The 24509-nt window shown below is 37.6% G+C and overlaps 1 protein-coding gene across 1 annotated transcript in view; it reads left to right on the forward strand.

Moving 5' to 3' along the window:
• Nucleotides 1–24509, forward strand: part of LanA (laminin subunit alpha) — a 1191635-nt gene that overhangs the window by 526074 nt on the left and 641052 nt on the right. The window contains exon 24 of the mRNA XM_090391815.1: nucleotides 8833–8973. Within this exon, the coding sequence (XP_090247941.1) occupies nucleotides 8833–8973 (141 nt within the window). The remainder of the gene's footprint in view (nucleotides 1–8832; nucleotides 8974–24509) is intronic.

The following is a 24509-nucleotide window of genomic DNA, read 5'->3' on the forward strand; positions in this document are numbered from 1 at the left end:
AAGTTCCATTTGGTATCCTGTCAAACAGCTTTTCAAAATCTACCAGTGTCATCAAATAGTAATTCCCTTTATCCAACTCAACTGTCACTGTATTATAAACTGTTAGTAGATTAATAAGGTGTGACCAACCCTTCACAAAGCCAGCCGCCCCTCATAGAGTATCATATTTTTATCCACCCATTCCTGAATTCCTTTTGAACAATTTTTCTAGTACTTTTACCACCTTTCCTGAGATGCTGATTGATCTATAATTTTCTACTAAAGACTTAGATCCTCCTTTATGCAAAGGAATTATTTTTCCTTCCTTCCACTTTCTTGGGATTTTGTCAGAGCTGAGACTTTAATTAAACAGCCTGTCAAAGGCATTATGAGTCCCCCTGCACATTCTCTTAAAACGTGATCTGATATTCCATCCAATCCCACATTTGTATTTGCAGTGAGATTCTGCAATGTCCTGAATACCTCCAGTTCCTCCACCTCTATTCTCAGATCATTCCCTATCACCTTTGCAATAACAATATGTCTATTTGAATAATATACCTTTGCAAAAATGGTCACTCAGTAGCTCAACTGCTTCATCTGTTTCCATCACCTCTCTACAATTAGTATTCATTAAAGTTATCTTTCCATTATCATTTTTCCTCATATTTGCCATATAACAAAAGAATTCTTTGGGATTTCTTTTGTTCTGCCTAGCTAATTTGGTGGCACTAGGGTCACTAGGTATGGAGACTCGATCCGTGGTGTACAAGATAGGATATCAGATGAGTGTTTGCTTGAAGGAACGAAGAGAACGTGGCAATTAAGCGAGATGAAAGAGTGGATGAGATGATTGTGATGATGGGCATGAATGACTTGAGATCTGAGATTCTTTCTTGAGGTTGTATAAAAGAAAACGCAGAGAGGAAAGATTCTGAGTGTGTGTGTGTGTGTGTGTGTGTGTGTGTGTGTGTGTGTGTGTGTGTGTTGCCCAGGTATGATAGTGATGAGCTGAGCAGAATAGCATAATAGCCAGAATGTGTCAGAAGATGGAATATGTGGATGCTTGGAGGCATTTGAGGACAGAAAGGAACTGCATGCAATGGACTGCTTGCATTTCAATGAGGTAGGCATCTGGAGAGAGAGAGATTGTTGTTTTCTGAATGAGTCGGTGTGTCAATGCATGAAAACTAGAATTCCCAGGGTGGATGGTAGCATGGGTGGCCTCTTGTGGGAGTGGGTACTTGGGGGAAGGAGGACGACATCAGATAATACTGAGTTCAGTGGGGTCTGGAGGGGATAATAATAGGTATGGAAGCAATGACATTTTTATGCTTTATATTAATGCCAGGCGTATCCAGAATAAAGGAGATGAATTGGTGGTGATAATAGCATCAGCCTGGTCAAATTATTGGGATCTCTGAGACGTGGTTGATGGAAGTTGATATAATAACAGGAATAGAAGTAGCAGAGTACAGCATTTTTCAGCAGGATAGGAAGGGAAAATGCAGTGGTGGAGTACTGTTTATGATAAGTGATAACTTATGTCCTCTAGGAGTGGTGGAGGCAGTGACACGAATGGCTTTGAAAGCATATGATTTAAGGTAGAGGTGGGCAAGACAGGATATTTAGTGGGGTTGCTACAAGCCAAGGAGCACAGAGGGTGGGGACCAAGAGATGTTTAGGCAGTTGAGCTTGGCAAGTGCAAGAAAAATGATTGTTATGAAAAATGATTGCAGTATAAGATGGGAAGAGGAAAATGCATGTAGTAATAAGAGAATGGAATTTCTAGAATTCTTGATGGACAAATGTCTTAGGCAACATGTAATAGTGGGAACAAGAGGCTCAAGAGTTTTGGATTTAGTCATAGCATCAAAAGAGCTGATAATAACTGAGATGACATCTCTCCCCCCAGTTGGAGAGAGTGACCATGTGGTTTTCACTTGGAAGATGAATAGACATGCAGGAGTATCAAAGAGAAGGGAATATATGTGGAATTATAATCCGGTGATTATAATAGCTTTAGATATTGACTTGGGGTAGTTTCATGGAGGGAGGAATTGGAAGGCCGGGATATCATTAGTGCTTGGGAAATGGTGAAGGAATATTTGTTAGCAGCAATAGTAAGCTGTATTCCACGAGTGAAGAAGATGACACAATTTGGTGTAATGTGGATGACAAACAATATCAAACAGGAACTGCAGGTGAAAAAGAGCTTATGGAAGACATATAAGGAGAGGGGTGGAGAGCAGATGCATGAAAATTATAAGACTCAGACCAGGAGCATAACTAGAATGGTGAGGAAGGCAAAACTGAAATATGAGAAGAGATTGGCACTAAGATCCAGAGAAAATCCTGGAGAATTTTTTAGCTATGTGGCCAGTAGGAGGAGAAATAATTGTGGAAGAATGACATTGTGGGATAAAAATGGGAATAGAGTGACTCATAAAGAGGACATATTGGAGTTGTTCAATGAACATTTTATTGGAGTATTTCATCCTGAAGTAGGTCTTAATACTAGAGGGATAGGGCAGGTTTGAGGTTTAGAAGTGCAATACTGAGTACTCTAGATGTCGGGTAAAGCACTGGGCTGGATGGTATTTCACCATGGGTTTTGAGAGATTGTGCTAGCGAACTGACCAATCTTTCCATTGACCTATCTTTTCAATTAAAGTCTGGCTATGGAAGGTACCCAAGGAATGGAAGGAAGGTAAGATTGGGTCATTGCATAAGAGCAGTAGCAGACTGGAAGTGTCTAATTATAGGCCAGTTTGTGTGTCATCAGTAGTTGTTAAGATCTTGGAGAAATAAGTGAGGGACCATATACAGCATTAGGCAGATGAGGGTAATGTTATCTGTGAGAATCAACATGGATTGGTTAAGTGGCGCTCTTGATTTAGTAATATGATTGCCTTTTATAATAAAGTGACATGATCAGTTGATGAGGGAAAGACATATAATGCCATTTTTTTTTGGATTTTGCAAAGACATTTGACAGGGTACCTCATGATAAGCTGATACTTAAGTTGCAGCACATGGGTTTAGATTTCAGGTTAGTCAACTGAATTCAGGATTGGCTGTCTGATAGGTATCAGAGAGTTGTGTATGGTGAGGCAATATCAAGGAAGCAGAAGGTTACAAATGGTGTTCCATAGGGCTCAGTACTTGACCTGTATTGTTCAACCTTTATATCAATGACATTCTCAGTGGATTACAAGGGGATATTCAGTTGTTTGCGGATGATGTGAAGCTGGGAAGGGTTATTAGTAATAGTGCAGATGTGGCAGCCCTGCAAGAGGATTTGAATAAACTAGACATATGGGCATATGAATGGGAATTTCAGTTTAATGCAGCAAAATGTAAAGTCGTGAAGTTTGAGATACATCGATGGGAGACTGCATACTCGATTGGAGGAGCTGTACTGGAGGAAGTAGGGAAGACAGGAGATTTGGGGGTGATGATTGATAGAAAATTCAGGGAGTATATTGCAAAGGTGGTGAAGGTAACCCAGAGGATTGCTGCAATACTGAGAAGGACACTGACCTGCAGAGATAAGAGTTATCATTCCATTGTATAAGACCCTGATCACATCACACTTAGACTATTGTTCTGAAATTTGGTCCCAGGATTTGAAGAGGATAAATTTACTGTGGAAAGAGTACAGAGGCGGATGACAAAGATGATTTCAGAACTGTACAATGTTAGTTACGAGGATCGACTTAGGGAATGTGGATTGCAGAGTTTGGTGGATAGAAGAAGTAGAGATGATATGATCGAGACTTTTAAACTGTTGAGAGACAGTTACAGAGTTCACACTGGGGAGTTCTTTCACTTGTTGGAACAGTGGGAAAGAACAATGACAAGGGATCATCCCTGGAAGTTACCAAAGGAAGCTGTGTAATTACAATTATTATTATTAACATCTGAACTCCATAGAGTTGGAGACTCATTGCAGGAGGCTTACATGAGTTATTTCATCCATCCCATAAACTGCTTCAATGTGTACACTCAAGCAATGTTCCACTCACTGACCACTTTCCATGCAAAGAACCTTCTCCTCACTCTTTTGCACATTTTCCTTATGCAGTTTTTCACAATGGCCTCTTGTTCTATCCCCTCCGTCCTCTTTTATTATATGAAAAATTTTCTACATGTTAACCTTGTAACAATTCCTAACAACCTATATATTTCAGTCCTAACCCTTCTCCTTCTCCTATTCAGGAGGTTTTGCAATTACTTTCTTTCAAATCTATCCCCATCTCAAAGACCACTGACCATCTTTGTGAATCTTCTCTGAACCCTTTCTGACATATCCCCATCACCTTTAAAATCCATGATCAAATCTGTACACAATAATCCATATATGTCTGATCAATTTCTTATACAATTGGCATTATTTATTTGTACACATCAAGGTCCTCAGTATAATTGCCATTATCCAACATGACAACTTTACAACTTATGGAATATGGCCCATGAATTTCAGGTCCTTGTTCACCACTACTCCCAGATCTCTCATCTCCTCTACCTCCTTTAAAGTTTATACAAAAGTGTATAATCTTGCATCCCATCATTGATTACCAAATTTCTAAACTTTCCAACTTTACAATCACTTTGCAACATTGAACTGGCAGTTCCACTGACCTGCCCATTTATTCAATCTATTCAAGTCCTCCTTATAATACCTGCTTCACTCTGCATCCCCCATATACAACTTTTTGATACCTATCTGACGTTCAGTTACTGATCCAATTCAGAAATCTGTTATTATTATTATTATTTTATTATTATTATTAAAACAAGACCTCATGGAGTCAAAGACTCATCTAGGAGGTCCTTTTATCTTACACACACATCTCATCATACCGTGTCTTAAACACATTCAAACTACTTGCAGACACCACGCTCTCAGGCAGGGCATTCCAATCACTCACAACTCTGCACGAAAAAAACCTGCCTCTCACTCCCTTACTCACACCCTCCTTATACAGTTTCCAGGGATGACCTCTGGTTCTCCCCTGATCTCCCACTATTCTCTGTAGAACTTCTCCACCATTGATCCTATAACAACCCCTTACCAACTTGTAGGTCTCTATCATATCTCCCCTCTTCCTTCTCTCCACGAGACTCTGCAAATTACATCTTTTCAATCTTTCCTCATACTCAACATTCCAGAGGTCAGAAACTACCTTAGTCATTCGCCTTTGGACCCTTTCCAACATCTCTTCATCCTTCTGAAAACCCGGTGACCAAATCTGGGCACAATAGTCCAAGTGCGGCCTAATCAAAGCCTTATACATTGGAACAAGTATCTCCCTACTTCTACATGTCAGTGTCCTCCGCATCATTCCCAGAAGTCTTTGTGTTGTCTTCACAATTTTGGCAATGTGTCCCCTAAATTTTAGATCCTTATCCACTATCACCCCCAGATCTCTTATTTCCTCTACTTCCAACAATATATTCTCACCAAGCATAAATTCTGCATCCCATCTTTGTTTTCCAAATTTTAAAACCTTACATTTTGCAACATTGAACTCACATCCCCATTTGCTTGCCCAATCACTCAATTTATTCAAGTCTTCTTGCAAGGCCACAACATCTTCACTACTCTTTATGGTTCGTCCCAACTTTGCATCATCTGCAAACAACTGAATATCTCCATCCAAATCTTCACCAATATCATTAATATATAAGTTAAATAGTAATGGCCCTAAAACAGACCCCTGAGGCACTCCACTAGTGACTTTCCTTTTCCTGGATATTGCACCCCCATACACAACTTGTTGATACCTATCAGATAGCCAGTCTCCAATCCAATGCACTAATCTAATATCCAACCCCATCTGCTCTAGTTTGACTGTCAACTTATCATGAGGTACTCTATCAAAAGCTTTTGCGAAATCCAAGTATATTACTGTGTATCCTTCTCCTCTGTCCAAGGAAGCAGTCACTTTATTGTAATAAGTAAGTAGATCCAATCCCGTCTGTTTCATTTCATTTAATACCTTGTTGTGTGGCTGTCTATCAAACATATTTGCAAAATCTAAGTATACCATTGTATGCATTCCTTTATCCAGTACATTTTTCACTTTGATAACCAAGTTGGTAAAATATGATCAGGATCACTTTAACAAACTAATGTTGACAATCACAGAGAATGCTACTGTTATCAACCTATTTCTGTATTTCTGAATAATATCTCCAATATCTTAACCACAATTCCAGATATATAGATTGGCCTATAATTAGCAGCTGCAACCTTATCACTTCTTTTATGCAGTGGAACAGGTTTACCTTATTTTGACTCTTGTGGTGCTGTAAAACATGTATCAAACATTCATGCTCATGATACTCCCAATTCCCTTTAAGACATCTGATGATATGTCATCAAATCTAATATCTTATTGACATCACTCTTATTTAATTATACATATACCTCTTGCTTACTTACAATTCAACCATCCTCTCCTATTTCCTCCAGATATACAGATTGGCCTATAATTCATAGCCACAACCTTGTCCTTGCTTTTATGCATGGAACTTGTTTACCTTCTTTCTAATCTGTTGGGACCTGTTCTGGTATAAGACATGTATCAAACAGTCATGCCAATGATACTGCCAATTCCCTTTAAGACATCCGATGACATGTCATCAGATTTAATGTCTTATTGACATCAAGTTTAATTAATTTTTCATTTACCTCTTGCTCACTGACAATTCAGCCATCCTCTCCTATTTCCTCTACACTTGAGTTTCTCATGATTTTACTTTGCTGAGGATGAAATAGCCTTATAATCTGCTCACTGAATACCTCAATAGAATGGTAACTTCTGCAGCAGTCACCATTTTAGCATTTTCATCCATTAATGTCTTCATCTTATCATAATCATTCTTCCTTCTATTAGCCACATATCAGACAAACTCTCTAGGGCTTTTCTTAGGGCTGATTTGCTAATTTCTACTCATACTGTTGTTTTGCTGTTCTTACCAACCAGGTCATCTACCTGGCCTGCTCTTTATACTCTTCATGCAATTGATGGCTACCATTATTCATCTTATGCTGCTTCCACAGTATCCTCTTGTTCCAAATTTCATGCTTAATTCCTTTATTCATCCATTCGATATCTACTTTATTCAGTCTTTTGATCTTCAAAATATATATTCATATCAATGGTGTTAACTATCTCTTGGTCAGTTGTTACACAGCATTTCTTTCTTCTGACTTAATACATTATTCCATGCTACAGTTCCGGTCATCTCCTAAGCTTTTCATAATGACCAGCCTTGTAATTCACATGTTTTTTCCTCACAGAAGTCTTGATATGGCTAGCCATAAGCCATGTCATCATTTCATCGTGCTAACCAACTGGAGGTAAATCTGAAATCCCACTTATAATCACATCCTCTGATGAAAAAATCAAATCTAAAACTCTTGTTGCTTGTGTGCCCTACTTTACAATCTGCCTAAGATAGTTGTCTCTCAAGAACTCTAGAAATTCAGTATACTTATTTCCAAATGCTCTCTTTATTCCATCTATACTAGCATAATTAAAATCAGCCATAATAATCACCTTTCCCTTGTTCACTAAATCAAGCTGCTTATACATTTGTTCATCACCACCTTCCACATTCCCTGGCCTATAGCAGCATGTGACTTAAACCCATTATCCCTATTTGCATCTCACATTCTCTACTGTGTACAGGCATAATTTGCTTCCAATCTTTAACAGCATCCCATTCTCCCTTCTGGGCCTTTCTATTCCCATCAGGATATCATTCTTATTCAACCACATTTCACTTATTCCAACAAGTTTTGGAAAAATAAATTCAGTCCACAAAATCATTTCATGTCACTTATTTCTGATGCTTCTGGCCTTTGCAAATAAACACACCCATTCTCTTTTAGTTCTATTACCAGTCCTGCTCATGCCACTTATAGGTTGTGATTTCCCCACACCTAACCATTCCCAATTGCCTTTATCGCAACTTATCCTATTTATCTCTTCAGACTCAACTATACACTGCACATCCCATTCCCATACTAACTATCAACATACTAACATTCTCAACTATTTCTGACATCCACTCTCCTTATAGTGTCTCCCTGACTATCCTGTTTCCCTGTCATTATCTCTTACAGTACTATTATTTTCATTTACACTCATTTCATTCTCACTAGTTCCTCTTTCCTGATCTTTTGCTTCACATCTTACTTCCTCTGCTCTCTTGCTCACATCAGTCATTGCACTCAAATCCATTTAATGCAGCCCATCACTTTTGTACATTTCCATTCATTCTCCAAATGTATCCAACACATTCACAAATATCTCTCCCCCTTTCTCATGTCAGCATTCTGTCAGCCAGTTTCTCATTTACTGATAACTTGTATTCCAATAGAATATCACACTTTCCACATATCCATTTCCTCTCTCATACCCTGTTTTCCACAAATACCCCCCCCCAACACACATTCTATCACATATACATGTTGCATTCACAACAAAGAACAGTGGGGCACCTTCCATGATGAGTCCTTAGATTCCTTGGAGGAGCTTGCATAATAATAATAACAAAAAGAATAGTAATAATAAATGTTTATCTGATTAAACTGGCCATATGGTGTGTGTGTGTGTGTGTGTGTGTGTGTGTGTGTGTGTGTGTGTGTGTGTGTGTGTGTGTGTGTGTGTGTGTGTGTGTGTGTGTGTGTGTGTGTGTGTGTGTGTATCCATTTTGTAATTTAACTTTTATGAAATAAAAGATGAAAAATGTCTCTTTTAGTTCATATATGATAACCCATTGTGAGTGCTATATCAATACCATTATAATACTTTTTATTTGTTTTATTTGTTTTAGGAAAATGTTTATGGAGAATTCTGTGATCAGTGCAAGCCAGGAACATTCTTCCTTGAGGAAAATAATCCATTAGGTTGCACAAAATGTTTCTGCTTTGGCACTACAGATAGATGTACAAGTTCATATATTTTTAAAATACAGGTAAAATAAAATTAAACTGATTTAACAACATGGTATTTACTTTTCTTTCTGCAGTTATATGATTGTTATTAGAACTTTGTATAACAAAGATCATTGTGAGAGATCTTCTCACCATATCAATCATGCCTATCATACCATACCACAAACTCTTTTCAGTAGCTCTGTACTGACTATATCAGTCAATTTATAAAGTACAGGCAGTGCATTGTAATCAGTCATTCTTCTCATCATGATTGTCACTCATGGCAGGGATATCATATATTTATCAGTCAGTTTACAAAGTATAGGCAGCGCATTTCACTCAGATTTCACTTTCCTTTTATAACTTTTGCATCTACTTTTATGCTCATCTGTGATTTATATGTTAAGGTGGACTTTATGATAATTTACAGTATGCAAAGTAACTGTAATTTTAAATAAATATAGTAGATAATCTATATATAAATTAAAGATATTAGATAAAATAAATGTATTATATTTAATTTATCTAAATATATTACATAAACTAAATGTGTGTGTGTGTGTGTGTGTGTGTGTGTGTGTGTGTGTGTGTGTGTGTGTGTGTGTGTGTGTGTGTGTGTGTATATACACACACACACACATTATATAGAGAAACATCATATATATAGAAACAAAGAAATTATGAAAGAATTAAACCAAAAACCAGTAATAGAAAAAATTAAAAAATATAAACATAAATGGATGGAACACATTCAAAGAATGAAAAACAGAAAGATTACCAAAACAAGCCTTAAAGTACAAGCCATTAGGAAAAGGAAAACAAGGATGTCCTCTTAAATGATTCAACGATGACTTCTAAGGCCGGAACAGGCCATGCTAGGGCAAAATCATTGATATGCATGATGATGATATATATTGGCTCACTAGGTAATATCTAGTGAGCCAAGTGCTGTGGATGTGTCTAAGAAGAGCTCCTGATTGAGATAAGTTATTCTAGGAACAATTAAGTATATATGCATAATTGTTTGAGTAAGAGCAACTGTAAACATTGTGCATTACCATTATTATTAGTGTGGGGGATTTTTCTTGCCTAAAAGTAATTACGAAATTGCTATTATTAGACTTAGTAACCTGCAGGGAAAAAAAATGGCGGTGGCATTGTCATTCCATAATTTTAATTTAGATTTCAGTCGTTTCGTTAAGTGTGAGGTCTGTTATACGTATTCGTTCGATTACATAAATGATTTGTGGATGTTTAGTGCAGATGGAAGAAGGGTATGTGCGAAGTGTGACCTGAACGAGGAACTAATGAATTCAAATATGAAATTGATGACAGAAAGTATTAGTAATGAGAATGTTGTGGGAAACATGAGTGCACGTTTGAAAGAGAAGGATGGTGAGGAAGAGAGGCAGAAAAATGTTAAAAAATCAGTAAAAAAAAAAAGAGCGATTTGAAAACCATAACGGATGTTAAAAGGGATGAAAGTGAGGCGAGAGTGGCGGAAGGAAATGAAATTGAGAGAATGAATGAAACTAGAAATGGCGTGACACAGAAATCGAAATTGAAAGTGAAAAAAATCGAAAGAACGTATGATGGTGAATAAATAATGAATGATGGCGAAGGTTGGGCGCATGTTGGACTGAAAGTACTGAAACAAAGAAAGATGAATGAGAGTGAAAGTGAGAAGAATGATAGCGAAAGTTGGATGCATGTTAGACCGAAAGTACGGAAACAAAGAAAGATAAACAAGAGTGAAAGTGAGAAGAATGATAGTGAAAGTTGTCGACGTATGTGGGACCGAAAGTACGGAAACAAAGAAGGATGAATGAGAGGGAAAGTGAGAAGAGGGGGTCGAGAGTTAGAAAGTTAGAAAGATTTAATGATAGAGAGAATGTGTCGCGAGATTCGGAAGGTGAATTGGATTGGATGAGGCAAGAAATGAAATGGACGTGGAATGAAATTAAGAGAATTCAGGTCAAAACTATTAAAATAAATCATGATGGCTTGAAAGAGTTAACGAAAGATGAGCGAGTTGTGTAGTATGGCGACTCTATTATTAAAGGTGGGCTAGAGGATAGAATGTACAAGGTATGTTTTCCAGGCAGTAAAATGAGTAGAGTGATTAAGGCATTGGATATGAGGCGGGAGTGAGCAAAATACTTAATAGTATTAATTGGTACAAGAGAATAGTGTGACAGGAAGGGTAGTCAGTGTGTTGCCTAGGTGAAATGTTGCCAGTGTGTTGACTGTGGTGAAATGAGGCGGAGAGCAAGGATTATGAATTATATGTTGACTGAAATGTGTGAGGAGATAGGAGTATAGTTTGTTAATCTGTGGAATGAGTTTGAGGGACAAAGTGAGCGATGGACTGCATTTGAGTGGTTATGGTGTGAGTTGCTTGGAGAGACTGCTATTGGAAGGTAGAGAAGTGAATAGAGAGAATGAATCGGATCGAGAGGGGGAGTGATGTGGAAGAGCAGACGGGAGAGATTGAAGAAGTGGATATGAATGGGGAATTGAGTGGTATGAGTATAGAAAATGAGAGAATGGGTGTGCAAGAGAAGCAGGGAGGCTCAGGGTGGACAGGGGTACACAGTGTGAGAAAGGTGGATGCTCCAAGAGGAGGTGATAGCATGTGTAGGCAGGAAAGAAATGGGATGAAGAGGGATCAAGAGGAAATAGTTGGAATTGAAAAGGATTCTAAAATGAAGAAGCAGAAAAGGAAATGGCCCCAGTCTGGCATAGACAGATCACATCGAGTGAGTGGGATCAGTGAAACTAGCTGTAGATCCAGAAATGAGCTGTTGTGTTTGTATACCAGTGCTAGAAGTATAAGAAACAAGGCAGATGAAATGGTTGCAATAATTGTGTCTGTTCACCCAAAGATTGTCGGAATACCTGAGACATGTTTGGAAGAAGATGACATCCTGACAAGAATAGAGATGGAAGGATATGATGTGTTTCGTGAGGATAGAAGGGGTAAAAAGGGAGGGGGAGTGCTATTGATGATAGAGAAAGAGTTATGTCCATACAAAGGAGAGATGCAAGATGGAAATAGTGCCAGTGGTTTTAAGGCAGTATGCTGTGAAATAGAGGTGAAAATATAATCAAATATTTGGTGGGATGTTGTTATAGACCAGATAATGTGGATGGTGGTGATAGTGATATGTATAGTCAAATTAGCCAAGCAAATAAGAAAAGGGTGATCATTATGGGTTTTTTTAATAATGGCAATTAATAAAGACTGGAATGATGAGATAGCAACTGGAAGTGAAGAAAATGAGTTTCTTGAGTTTTTGAGGGATAACTACCTCAGACAGTATGTAACAGAGGACACATGAGGATTAAGGGCCTTTTATTTGGTCATCTCATCAGAGGATGTAATTATAAATGAGGTGTCAAATCATCCACCAATTGGTGAGAGTAACCATGAGGTGATTACCTGGGTGGTTGCCAGCAGTTGGAAGATCCCTGTGAGAAAAGGGTGTATGTGGAACTACAAAGGGGGGGGGGGTGATTATGAAGAGCTCAGGAGACAGTTTGCAGGTGTAGCATGGAATGAGGAGTTAGCTGGAAAAGAGATCAATGCAGCTCTGGGGATTTTCAAAAACTGTCTAGTAGATGCAATGTCTAAATCTATTCCAAAGTTGAGAAAGTTAAATAAGGTAGGTGTGAAATGGATGAATAAAGATATTAAGCATACAATACAGACAAAAAGGGCATTGTGGAGTCAGCATAAGAGAATTGGAAATTACCAATTTCATGAGGTCTGCAAAGACCAGGCAAGGAGGGTGACTTGGTTGGTGAGAGTAGCTAAAGAGTGGTATGAACTGTAGTTAGCTAATGAAGCCAAAAAGAATCCTAGGGAGTTCTTTCGATATGTAGCCAGCAAAAGAAAGAATGATTATGGAAGGATGACATTGATTGGAGGAAATGGTATAAAGACAGCTGTTGCAGAATGTGTGGCGGAGATACTTAAAGAGCAGTTCATAAAGATCTTTCAATCTTGTGAATGTGACCTCATGGAGAGATTGAGAGCAGTTGATGATGGGGAGGAGAGACTGACTGTAAGTGAGCAAGAGGTGTTTGGAGAGTTGAGTCAACTAGATGCAAATAAGGCTATGGAACTTGATAATATATCACCGCTTATTCTGAATAAATGTGCCAGAGAGTTGGCACCTGCCTTGACATATTTTTTTAATGAGTCTTGCACTTGGTCAGGTTCCTGAGGAGGGCAAATTTGTGCCACTTCATAAAGGAGGTGATTGAACTCAAGCATTAAACTATAGGCCTATCTGTTTGTGTGTGTCAGGTGTTGTGGTTAAGTTTTTGGAGAAGCCTGTGAGAACTAGGATCCAGAGTTGGGTTGACAACAATGGTATAATCTTTGATGGACAGCATGGATTTGCTAAAGGGAGGTCATGGTTTAGTAATCTACTTACTTATTACAATAAAGTGACTGCTTCCTTGAATAGAGGAGAAGGATACACAGTAATATACTTGGATTTCACAACAGCTTTTGATAGAGTACCTCATGATAAGTTGACAGTCAAACTAGAGCAGATGGGGTTGGATATTAGATTAGTGATTGGATTGGAGACTGGCTGTCTGATAGGTATCAACAAGTTGTGTATGGGGGTGCAATATCCAGGAAAAGGAAAGTCACTAGTGGAGTGCCTCAGGGATCTGTTTTAGGGCCATTACTATTTAACTTGTATATTAATGATATTGGCGAAGATTTGGATGGAGATATTCAGTTGTTTGCAGATGATGCAAAGTTGGGACGAACCATAAAGAGTAGTGAAGATGTTGTGGCCTTGCAAGTAGACTCAAATAAATTGAGTGATTGGGCACGGAAATGGGGATGCGAGTTCAATATTGCAAAATGTAAGGTTTTTGAAAAATTCTGCATCCCAAAGATGGGATGCAGAATTTATGCTTGGTGAGAATATATTGTTGGAGTTAGAGGAAATAAGAGATCTGGGGGTGATAGTGGATAAGGATCTAAAATTTAGGGGACATGTCGCCAAAATTGTGAAGCCAACACAAAGGCTTCTGGGAATGATGCGGAGAACACTGATGTGTAGAAGTAGGGAGATACTTGTTCCGTTATATAAGGCTTGGATTAGGCCACACATGGACTATTGTGCCCAGATTTGGTCACCTGGTTTTCAGAAGGATGAAGAATGTTGGAAAGGGTCCAAAGGCAACTGACTAAGGTAGTTTCTGACCTCTGGAATGTTGAGTATGAGGAAAGATTGAGAAGATGTAAATTGCAGAGTCTGGTGGAGAGGAGGAAGAGGGGGAGATATGATAGAGATCTACAAGTTGGTAAGGGGTTGTTATAAGGCCAATGTTGAAGAAGTTCTACAGAGAATAGTGGGAGATAGGGGAGAACCAGAGGTCATCCCTGGAAACTGTATAAAGAAGGTGTGAGTAGGGGAGTGAGAGGCAGGTTTTTTTTGTGCAGAGTTGTGAATGATTGGAATGCCTTACCTGAAAGTGTGGTGTCTGCAAGTTTGTGTTTAAACATGGTATGATGAGATATGTGTGTGTGATTAGAGGACCTCCCAGATTAGTCTTTGACTCCATGAGGTGTTGGGGTCATAATAATAATAATAATATATATATATATATATATATATATAGTCCCTTTATCAACAACTAACTATAGTTTGTTGTTAATGGCAGGAAAATTTTGTTTAACTACTTCCTTGCTGTAATAATATATTTTTATTTTTTGTTGGAGGGAGAGAGCTCATCAATAATTATTGAAAATGGCTGTAATTATTTACTGCACATAAATGTTGCATCAGCCTAGAAAAGCAATGCTAGAATAAATTTTTGTTCATTTTGACTAATCATGCTTAGATGATTATGCATTTTTTTTTTTGTTGTTGTACTCAAAAAACTTTAGTGAAGGTATTACTTTTGTGAGACAAAAATGCATTGCATATGTCTGAGTTTTAAAATGTTGCTGTTTTAAACATGTAAAACGACTTCAGGTGTATGGGCTGCATCAAAATCAGCTAATTTAAATAAGAACATCAACCAACAAATTTAGCAGTCAAAGATGCTTTTAGATCTGAAGGAAGTGGTTCATTTAAGGATATCTGGTGTGAGTTAAATTCAATAGCACAAAATATACGAGGGCGGTATGAAAAGTTCTTGGCCTCGACTATAGATGGCAACACTATCGGCAAGATTTTTTTTTTTTCTACATCTGCCATAAGCATCAGTGTGAAATTGCAAGTAATTCTATCAAGTATTTTGTTTTATACAACTGTCTGAAGCAAAAGTATTGTATGTATCCCTTGAAATGGATAAAATTGAGTATCGTGCTGTTATAAAATTCTTTTTAAAAGAAGGTTTAAGGCCAAAGAAATTCATTCGAAGTTCATAAAAAGTTTATGGGCACTCTTCTCCTTCATTTTCGACAATTAAGAATTTGGCTGCCAAGTGTAGATGTTTCTATACCAGCTTTGAAGATGATCCACCTGAAGGATGTCCAAAAAGTGTAACAACACCAGAAATCATTGATCAAGTGCACGATATGGTATTGGATGACCAGCAAGTAAATCAAAGTATGTGAAATTGCTGAGACTATAGGCATTTCAAAAAAAAACGTGTAGGATATATTTTGCATGAAGAATTGCAAATGAAAAAACTTTGCGCAAGATGGGTGCCGCACTTGCTCACAGCAAATCAAAAATGCACTCGCATGAAAATCTCTGAACATGCTTGCAGTGTTTTAACAAGAATAAAAATAAAACTTATTTTGCGCATCGATTTATTCCTATGAATGAGACTTGGATCCGTTACACACCAGAATCCAAACACCAGTCAAAACAGTAGACAGAAGCCGGTTGTTCGGCGCCAAAGAAGACAAAGTCTGTTCCATCAGCAGGAAAAGTCATGGCATCAGTATTTTGTGATGTAAAAGGCATTTTGTTTATTAATTATCTTGAAAAGGGTAAAACAATAAGCGGGGAATATTATTCTGCTCTTTTAACCATACTAGACGCAAAAATTTGTGAGAAAAGATCCAGTTTGTAGAAGAAAAAAATCATCTTTCATCAGGACAATGCACCTGCTCACAAAGGTGCTTTGGCAATGGGAAAATTAAGGAATCTGCACTATGAGTTGTTGGAACATCCACCCTATTCCCCAAATTTGACTCCCTCTGACTTCTGTCTCTTCCCTAAACTAAAACTCTTCCTTGCTGGTCAGTGTTTTTCTTTGAATCAAGAGGTGATTGCAGCTGTAGAGGGTATTTTGCAGATCTTGCTGAGAATCACTACAGGGATGGGATAATGGTGCTGGAGCATTGCTGGAATAAATGTATGTCTTAAGGGACATTATGTTGAAAAATAAAAATAATTTTGAAATTATAAATTCGTTTTTTCATTGTTAGGCCAAGAACTTTTCAGACCACCCTTGTATTGTGGTTGCTGTTATTAGACAAGCAGGTCCAAAAGAAGAGTTCACTGCCATGCATTTTCAAATTAACACAATGAGTGCAGGCTGAATAATTATACCAGACAGCTTCAATTATGGAGATGTATATTGGAGGGAATAAAAATGGAGCATGGCAAGAGACAAGTGGAATTTATGCAGTTGCTAAGGGATAATTAATTGCTGGCCTGGTTGGCCGAGTGGTTAGCGTATCCACTCTACAGCCAAAAGGCTACAGTCTCGAATCCTGCCGTGGGCATGGATGTTTTTGATTGTCTATTAAAATACTAGTGGTGGTGGTGGTTGGTGGTAGATGCCGTTGGTGTAGATGATGAAAGTAGTTGTAAGTTGGTGGATTGAGTGGTGGAGATGGAGAGTTGTTGTAGAATAAGTCTTTGGACTCCCTGGAGGTGTCATGTAATAATAATAATTACCTGAAACAACATGTCACAGCAAAAACCTGGGTATTTGAAATATTGGATCTGGTAAGATCATCAGATGTGAGCAAACCAAGGTTTCTGCCTCAGTTAGGGAGAGTAATCATGTAAATTTTGTTCTGGATGGTTGCTGAATATGTGGAATTCTCTGTCAAAGGATTTATGTTGAACTATAATCTGGTAATTATGACATACTTAATAGGGATCTTGGAGCATTTCTATGGCTTGAGAATGTCAGTAGTTCATGGAAAGTGGCCAGGGATTATTTGAGAGAAGCAGTATTAGACTTCCTGCTCATAATTAGAAGTATAAACCAAGTGAGAGTTAAGTGGATGAGTAGAGATATAAAGCAAGGACTACAAAAAAAAAAAAAAAAAAAACCACTGTGGAGAGAATATATAGAAAAAGGTAATCAGCATACTCATGACCAGTACAAAGTGCAAGCAAGATGGGTGACTATAAGGTAAGAAAGGCCAAATCAAATTATGAAAGAAAATTAGCTAAGCAGGCCAAAGCAAATACAAAATAGTTTTCGTCATGTAGCAAGTAAGAGGGAAAATGACTATGGAAGCATGATTTTAATCAATGCTGATGGTAGGCAGGTGAGAAAAGCAAAAGAAATAGTTAAACCATGAGTGATCACTTCACAAAAGATTATCATCTGGATGGAGATTTTTTAGTTGCTAATTTGACAAGATCTGATGAGAGAATTGAGATAGACAAACTGGAGGTGCTCAGTATACTGAAAAATATCAATGAGAATACAACAGTTGGAGTGGATGGTATGGATGGCCCCCGTGGTATGAGAATGTGCAAGCTAACTGCCATTACCTTTGATGAAGTTTTTTAATCTTAGTCTCAGTTCTGTCAAGGTTCCAAGGCAGTGTAAAGAGGCTAAATTAGTTCCATTACATAAAGGTGAATCCAAACAGAAGTTGCAAATTACAGACTAATTTATTTATTTATTTAATTCGTATGGAGTTTCCTCCCTTTTTCTTTCCCATCCCTATTGGGGCAAGTTGAGCTCCCCTCATGGGAGGTTAAGTATTCATGGCTGTAAATCCGTGTGTGTGTGTTCACAGGGCCGGTTTGCCTGCTTGCCTGATGAAAAATGCCAGATAAACTGGCAGAAAAAATCCTACTGCGCGCACCCAAGACTGGCTAACTTGGCTATGGATGAGGATGATCCTCAAATTCCTCACGTCTTCGACAGGAATCGAACCTGGGACACTCCTTTCCCAGTCATATGGTTGCAAAGCACACAGCCACTAGGCTAACTCACGGACTTATTAATATCTCATGAATTGTAGTGGTTAAAGTTAAAAGTTGAATAAAAGTAAAATACAGCAGTTGGTGGGTAGGAATATGATACTCTATGGTGGACAACATGACTTTTGAAAAGGTAGGTTCTGCCTTAGTACTCACATTTCATAATAGAGAGACAGCAAAGTTTGAAAAAGGTTCCACTCATGATACTGCTAGAAGCAGAATACTGCATGAAAAGATACTACCAAAGTTGGAGCAAATGGAAATGGATATGAAGTAGGTAGCATGGATAGGGCAGATGTCTGACAAACCAACACCAGAGAATAGTATATTGTGGAGTAGAATCTAGGAGAATGCAGGTGACGAGCAGAGTGTTTCAGGTTTCCATACCAGGCCACTGCTCTTTAAATTTATATATGAATGGTATAGGGAAAGATTTAAAAGGAGAAGGATATTCCTTGTTTGCTGCTGCTGATGATGATGCAGACTTGGGAGGGCAATAGTTGATGAAGGTGATGTATGATTTGAATACATTGGCATTGTGAGTGAAAGATAATGATTGTTAGTTCAATTTTGCAAAATGTAAGGTTATTGAAAATGTTACATAGTGTGTATCACATTGATGATATTGAATTGCAGGAAATTGGTGAGGCTGGGAACTTGGGGATAATGGTGGACAAAGAGTTGAAGTTCAGAGAGCATATTGTAAAAGTTGATAAAATAGTTCATAAGATTACTCGGATGTTGAAAAATATGCTAACAAAGATAAAGAAGTTATTTTCTCACTATAATGCTATGATTCAGCCTCCCAGGTTGATTTGGTCATCTAGGTCTCTTGGGGGATCAGGAGTGGGAAGGATTCAGAAAAGAGTAACCAAGCTGGCAACAGGTCTGCGGAATGCTCTCTGTGAAGATAAGTTGAAAGTGTGTGTGGTAGCTTGCAAAATTTAGTTGATAGGCAGAAAAGAGGAGGATATCATAGAAACTTATAAGTTATTAAAGGGATTCTATAAGATTAATACAAAAAGAATTTTGTCAATACATGACAAACAGAAAGAAATAGAGGTCACCCATGGAAGTTATGTAAGAGTGTTGTTAGTAAAGGTGCATGGAGTAGATTTTTAATTTGGAGGGTGATTTTTAGAGTGAATGTACCTATGTGATATTTATGATGGGAACACAATGTTTGGTCAAATATTTTAGACAGTATCATTTTGAATTCTTTGTTTCTTGTGTAATAATGATCTGGGACAAAATGCCAGTGAGACTGAGGTCATTGTATAGGTTGGTACAAAAGACAAAGTGAATGGTGTGGAAATGCTGAGAATAGTATGGCGTTATATAGAATATATATGTGTGGGAAGCTGTTGAGGATGCTTATGTGGAGAGGTTGAAGAAGACAAAGGAGTGAATGCGGATATTCAGGAAGTGTAGTATACTGATTGATCATGAGATATGTTTGAATCAGAGTAGGAAATATGACATCATAAGAGAAACAGATATTGAGGAAGTTTATATGAAGGTTAGCACTGATGGCAAAGAAAAGGGTTTGATGGAAGATTAAAAAATGTGAGAAAATAATGATGAAAAACAGAATGCAATAATGGAAAGATGTTGAACACAGCTGATAGAATAAAAGCATGTGCTACTGAATGGTAAGATAGCGAGAGTGAATGATAGTGAAAACATGATGCAAAATTTGAAAGCTAAGTTGGTAAAAGTAAGGCAGGAGATCAAGCAGATGTGGAGTGAAATGAAGGGAATTATAGATATTGATGGTGTGTAATAATAAAGAAAACTGAAATTAATGATGTCAGAATGAAAGAGATAACAAATGACTTGTGGGTGGCATTGTGTAGGGATTCAAATGTTACTGTTGTGGTGAATGAAAAGATGCACAAGTTTGTTTTCCAGGAAGTTGATTTAGTACAGTGATTGAAGGAGCAAGCAAGCAAAAGAGTTTTTAGTAGTAGTAGCAACAGATAACTTGATTGGAAACAGATTGTAAGAATAAATATTGGAAGGTTATTGAAGAAAATAAAAGATAATAGTGTGATAGGAATGGTAGTCAGAGGGTTTCCCAGGTATGAAAGTAATGATATGAGATGGAGAGCAAGTATTATTGCTATAACTATTACAATGTAGTACCTGAAAGGAGTCCAAGGACTCGTTGAGTGAAGGCACTTCACTCCCATACATCTCACTGCTTCATCCATTCCTTAATTCTCCAGCTACCACCTACACCATCTATCACCCATCACCAACAACACCAGTATATTTTGTTCATAAATTGTGTGTGTTTGTGTGTTCTGATGCCCAATTTGCCTCTATATGGGCTAAAAAAACCTGAGTTTTTGAGAGAAAAAACTGCTACCTATGTATGAGATTGACTAACCTAACCTAACCTAACCTTCAACTCTAAAAGCCCATATAAAGATTCCTCTCATTACGACAAGAATCAAAGTCGAGTCTTTTCCAATCAAAGGGTGCAATGTATTGTTGGTCTTCCAATTGTGCTGCAGAAGCATTTTGAATGAGTGAAGTTTGTAAATGTGTAGGATAAGTTTAAAGGATGAATAGAGTTATATAAAAATAATGGACTGCATTTAGTGTAAGTCATTTGGAGAGGCTGCTTGAAGGGAGAGTAATGAGTGCAGAGAATGGATCTGAGCAAGTAAGAAGCGACACAGAAGAGCAGAAGGAAGGAAGGATCGATTGAAGTGGTGCTTATGAATGGAGAAGTGGGTTGCATGGGTGTAGAGGAAAAAGGGAACAGCTGTGAAAGACAAATAGGAAAATGGAGACTCAGGGTGGACAGGTGGGACCACAGCATGAGAAAGGTTGATGCATAATAAAGGAATGGAATAGCATGGTATGTAAGGGGAACAGTTGAGTTTGAAGAGGATACTGGAATGAGTAATGAGAGAGAGAGAGAGAGAGAGAGAGAGAGAGAGGAATGGCTCGAGGAAGATATGGAAAAGTTATATCTGATAAGTGGTATGTTGTGTGTACATGCGAGATAGAGATGTATGGGGGATTGATACAGGGGGTTGTTGGATGTTGTTACAGACTTGGTAATGTTACGGGTTGTGATCATGAAATGTGTAAGCAAATTAGCCAAGCAAATAGGAAAAAAACTTTTGATCATTATGGATGATTTTAATTATGGCATTATAAATTGGGATAATGAGACATTATCTTGAAGTAAAGAAAATGAATTTTTCAAGTTTTTGAGGGAACTTGCTTAGGCAGTATGTAAGAGAGAGAGAGTATTGGATTTGATCCTCACATTAGAGGATGTCATTGTAAACGAGGTGTCAAATCTCCCTTTGGTTGGTGAGAGAGAGTGAACCATGAAGTGATTAGCTGGGCAGTTGTAAGCCATGTGAGGACTTCTGTGTATGGAACTACAAGGCTAGTGATTATGAAAAAAAGAGACTGCATGGAGCTGTGGAATAGAAGAATTGGGTGGAAAGAGATCAGTACTACTGGATGCTATTTTAGAACTGTCTACCTGAAGCAATGTCTAAATGTATTTCACGGGTCAGAAGGTTCAGTATGGTAGTTGTGAATTGAATGAATGCTGAGATTAAGCATTCATTCAATGCTTAATCTCAGGGGGGGGTGTTATGGAGGCAACATCCATGAGTAGTACAGAGAACACCCTAGAAGGGTGACTCAGTTGGTAAGGGTAGCAAAATAACATGTAGTCAGCAGAAAAAAGAATGATTATGGTAGAATTATATTGTTTGAATAAAATAGTAAAATAATGACTGCTACACAGATATAGGTGAGATATTAAATGAGCAATTCATAAAGATGTTTCATCCTTTTGAATGTGACATCATGTACTGTTTGAGGGGAAGGGAAGTAATGAACTTTTAGTGAACAAGAGTTATATGGGGAAATGAACCAACTTGATGCTGTGGGTCTAGATCAGTGTTTCTGAATCTTCAGATATCCGCATACTCCTCCTTAAATTTCATTATTATCAAGTACCCTTATCAAAATATTAATAATGAATAAATAAATAAAGTATATTCCATTGTAAATGTCTATATTATTTAAATTTATATGTTCATGTAAACAAAAAATATGATTTATTTTTAATAGAACAAAATTTGGAATAGGTTCCTCTTCATTTCCTGTCCATGAAAATCCACATTTCATGTAATTCATATCATACTTACGAGATTTTTCATCTTCTTCTTCTTAGTGGTTCTCTGGAGATGTCAGATGACACATTATCAATTTCATTTGATCCAGATACAATATCAACATTTACTCGTTGCTTACAGCTACTTGCATTTACTGTATTGCTCTCTTTTGTGCATTTTGTAAATCCAGTCTTTAACCAATGCACGTTTTTTTCCCAAAGTTGAAGCTAAAAAACCTTGGTGTGAGATATATGCGGGGATTTTCGGAAACAAAAGTTTTCAGAAAAAAACTGAAAATGGTGTGACTTACCAAGAACCTCCTATTCGGTATCATTACTTTTGGCATCGAGAACAGTTTCCTTGTATGCAGTGTCAAAGTCATCTATCCAAATAGCTTCATCTTCTTTCCCATTATTTCAAGCAAAAATTACCAGTAATTTACAAGACTTGAGATATGCAATGAAAATCCTTCACGAATGAATAATGAGAAGTAAAAGCTGAGCACGAAACAGACAGCAATGGTAGGCAGTAGAGATAGAGCACCTATGAAGAAGTGCATATGATGGTTGTGGTATTAACAAAAGATCACGCAAACCAAAGACAAAGGAAGGCAAGCCAATAGTTGAGTTGAAATGCTAATTCTCTTCAACCGAATTCCATACTATCACGATATATATTTCCTAGTTTTAACACGTTCACGACGGGGTGGTGTCAATCAAAACCATATGTTGCACTGGCAATATATGGTTTTGCTTGAGTCTATATACAGCAGTTTCTGTTGGAGGGGAGATGTAATTCATTAGTTAGTGCCGTTTTTATTCCAGTTGTCTCTAATTGCACTATTTGTTGAGAAATATATTACACACACTGCAACGTCTCGTGCCCTATTCAGTGATACAATAAAACTACTTATTTATCTTGTCTCTTCAGTATAGTAACGCTGTTGGGGAGGCGTGTTGTTTACCATAGGGAGTGAGTTACTATCTCCAGGATCGTCGTGGCAATAGTTACTCGCAATTTGAATAGGAGAATTCATTATTGAGAAATATATACGTTTAAAACAATTCTTTTTTTCTTAATAATGATTCCATGCGTTAATGATGCATAGCCAAAAATTGCTACATACCTCCTGAATATCTTTCGCGTACTGCACTTTTAGAAACACTGGTCTAGATGATATTCCACCATTCACTTTGAGGAAGGCAAATTGTGCTGCTTTAGAAAGGGAGGTGAATAGACTCAAACTTTATATTATAGGCCAATCTGTATGTGATGGGCTATGGTCGAAATGTTGGAGATGTGAGAACCAAGATCGAGAATTGGGTTGACAACAGTGGTATTTTTGATGGACTGCATGGATTAGCTAAAGGTAGGTTATGTTTTAGTAATCTGCTTTCTTATTACAATAATTGATGCATTGGACAATGGAGATGAATATACAGTTGTATAGTTAGATTTTACAATGGCTTTTGACAAATTCCCACATATATGTTGATAGTTAAACTAGATGGGATGGGATTGAATATTATATTAGTGCATTGGATTGGAGAATGACTATGTGATAGATATGAACAAGTTATATACAGGGGAAGCAATATAGCAGAAAAAGGAAATTCACTAGTAGTGTGTCCCTCAAAAGTCTGTTTTAGGACCATTGCTGTTTTACCTGTATGTTAGTGATATTGGGAAGGTTTGAATGGGGGAAATTCAGTTGGTTGCAGATGATGAAAATATGGGAAGAACTCTGAGTTGTAGAGGAGATGTTAGCTTTACAATAGGACTTGAATAGACTGAATGAATCATAATGGGAATGGCATTGCCAGTTCAGTGTTTGCAAAGTGTAAGGTTTTAAAATTTGGAAAACTTAGATGGCATGTAGAACATACAGTAAAATTTAATGGAACAAATACAACATAAATAAAAATAATTAAGTAGCAGGTTTAATTGTTCTGATATTTTGTCCCTCTCACAGAGACATCTTCAGGAATACAATTCTAAAATTGTAATAACACACAAAAAAGTGGACTGTTTTAAGCATGAAGTCCTACAATGAATCCCTATATGGATGCTGTTGGCTAAACTGTGAGCTAAATTGCCATCCCCTGTACAGCATCAAGAATTTGTAGGGAGTAGGGGCACTTCCCAAATATATAATCTGCAAAGCTTCAATGGATAAGAGACATATCTGATAAACAATCTCTATATGCTGATTTGATTTGATCTGGTTCTAAGCACATACTAGTAAGCATCAGTTTTCTG

This window comes from Typopeltis vanoorti, chromosome 4 (genome assembly GCF_054136105.1).
Source record: "Typopeltis vanoorti isolate ZY-2024b chromosome 4, IOZ_Tvanoo_1.0, whole genome shotgun sequence".
Lineage (NCBI taxonomy): Eukaryota > Metazoa > Arthropoda > Arachnida > Uropygi > Thelyphonidae > Typopeltis > Typopeltis vanoorti.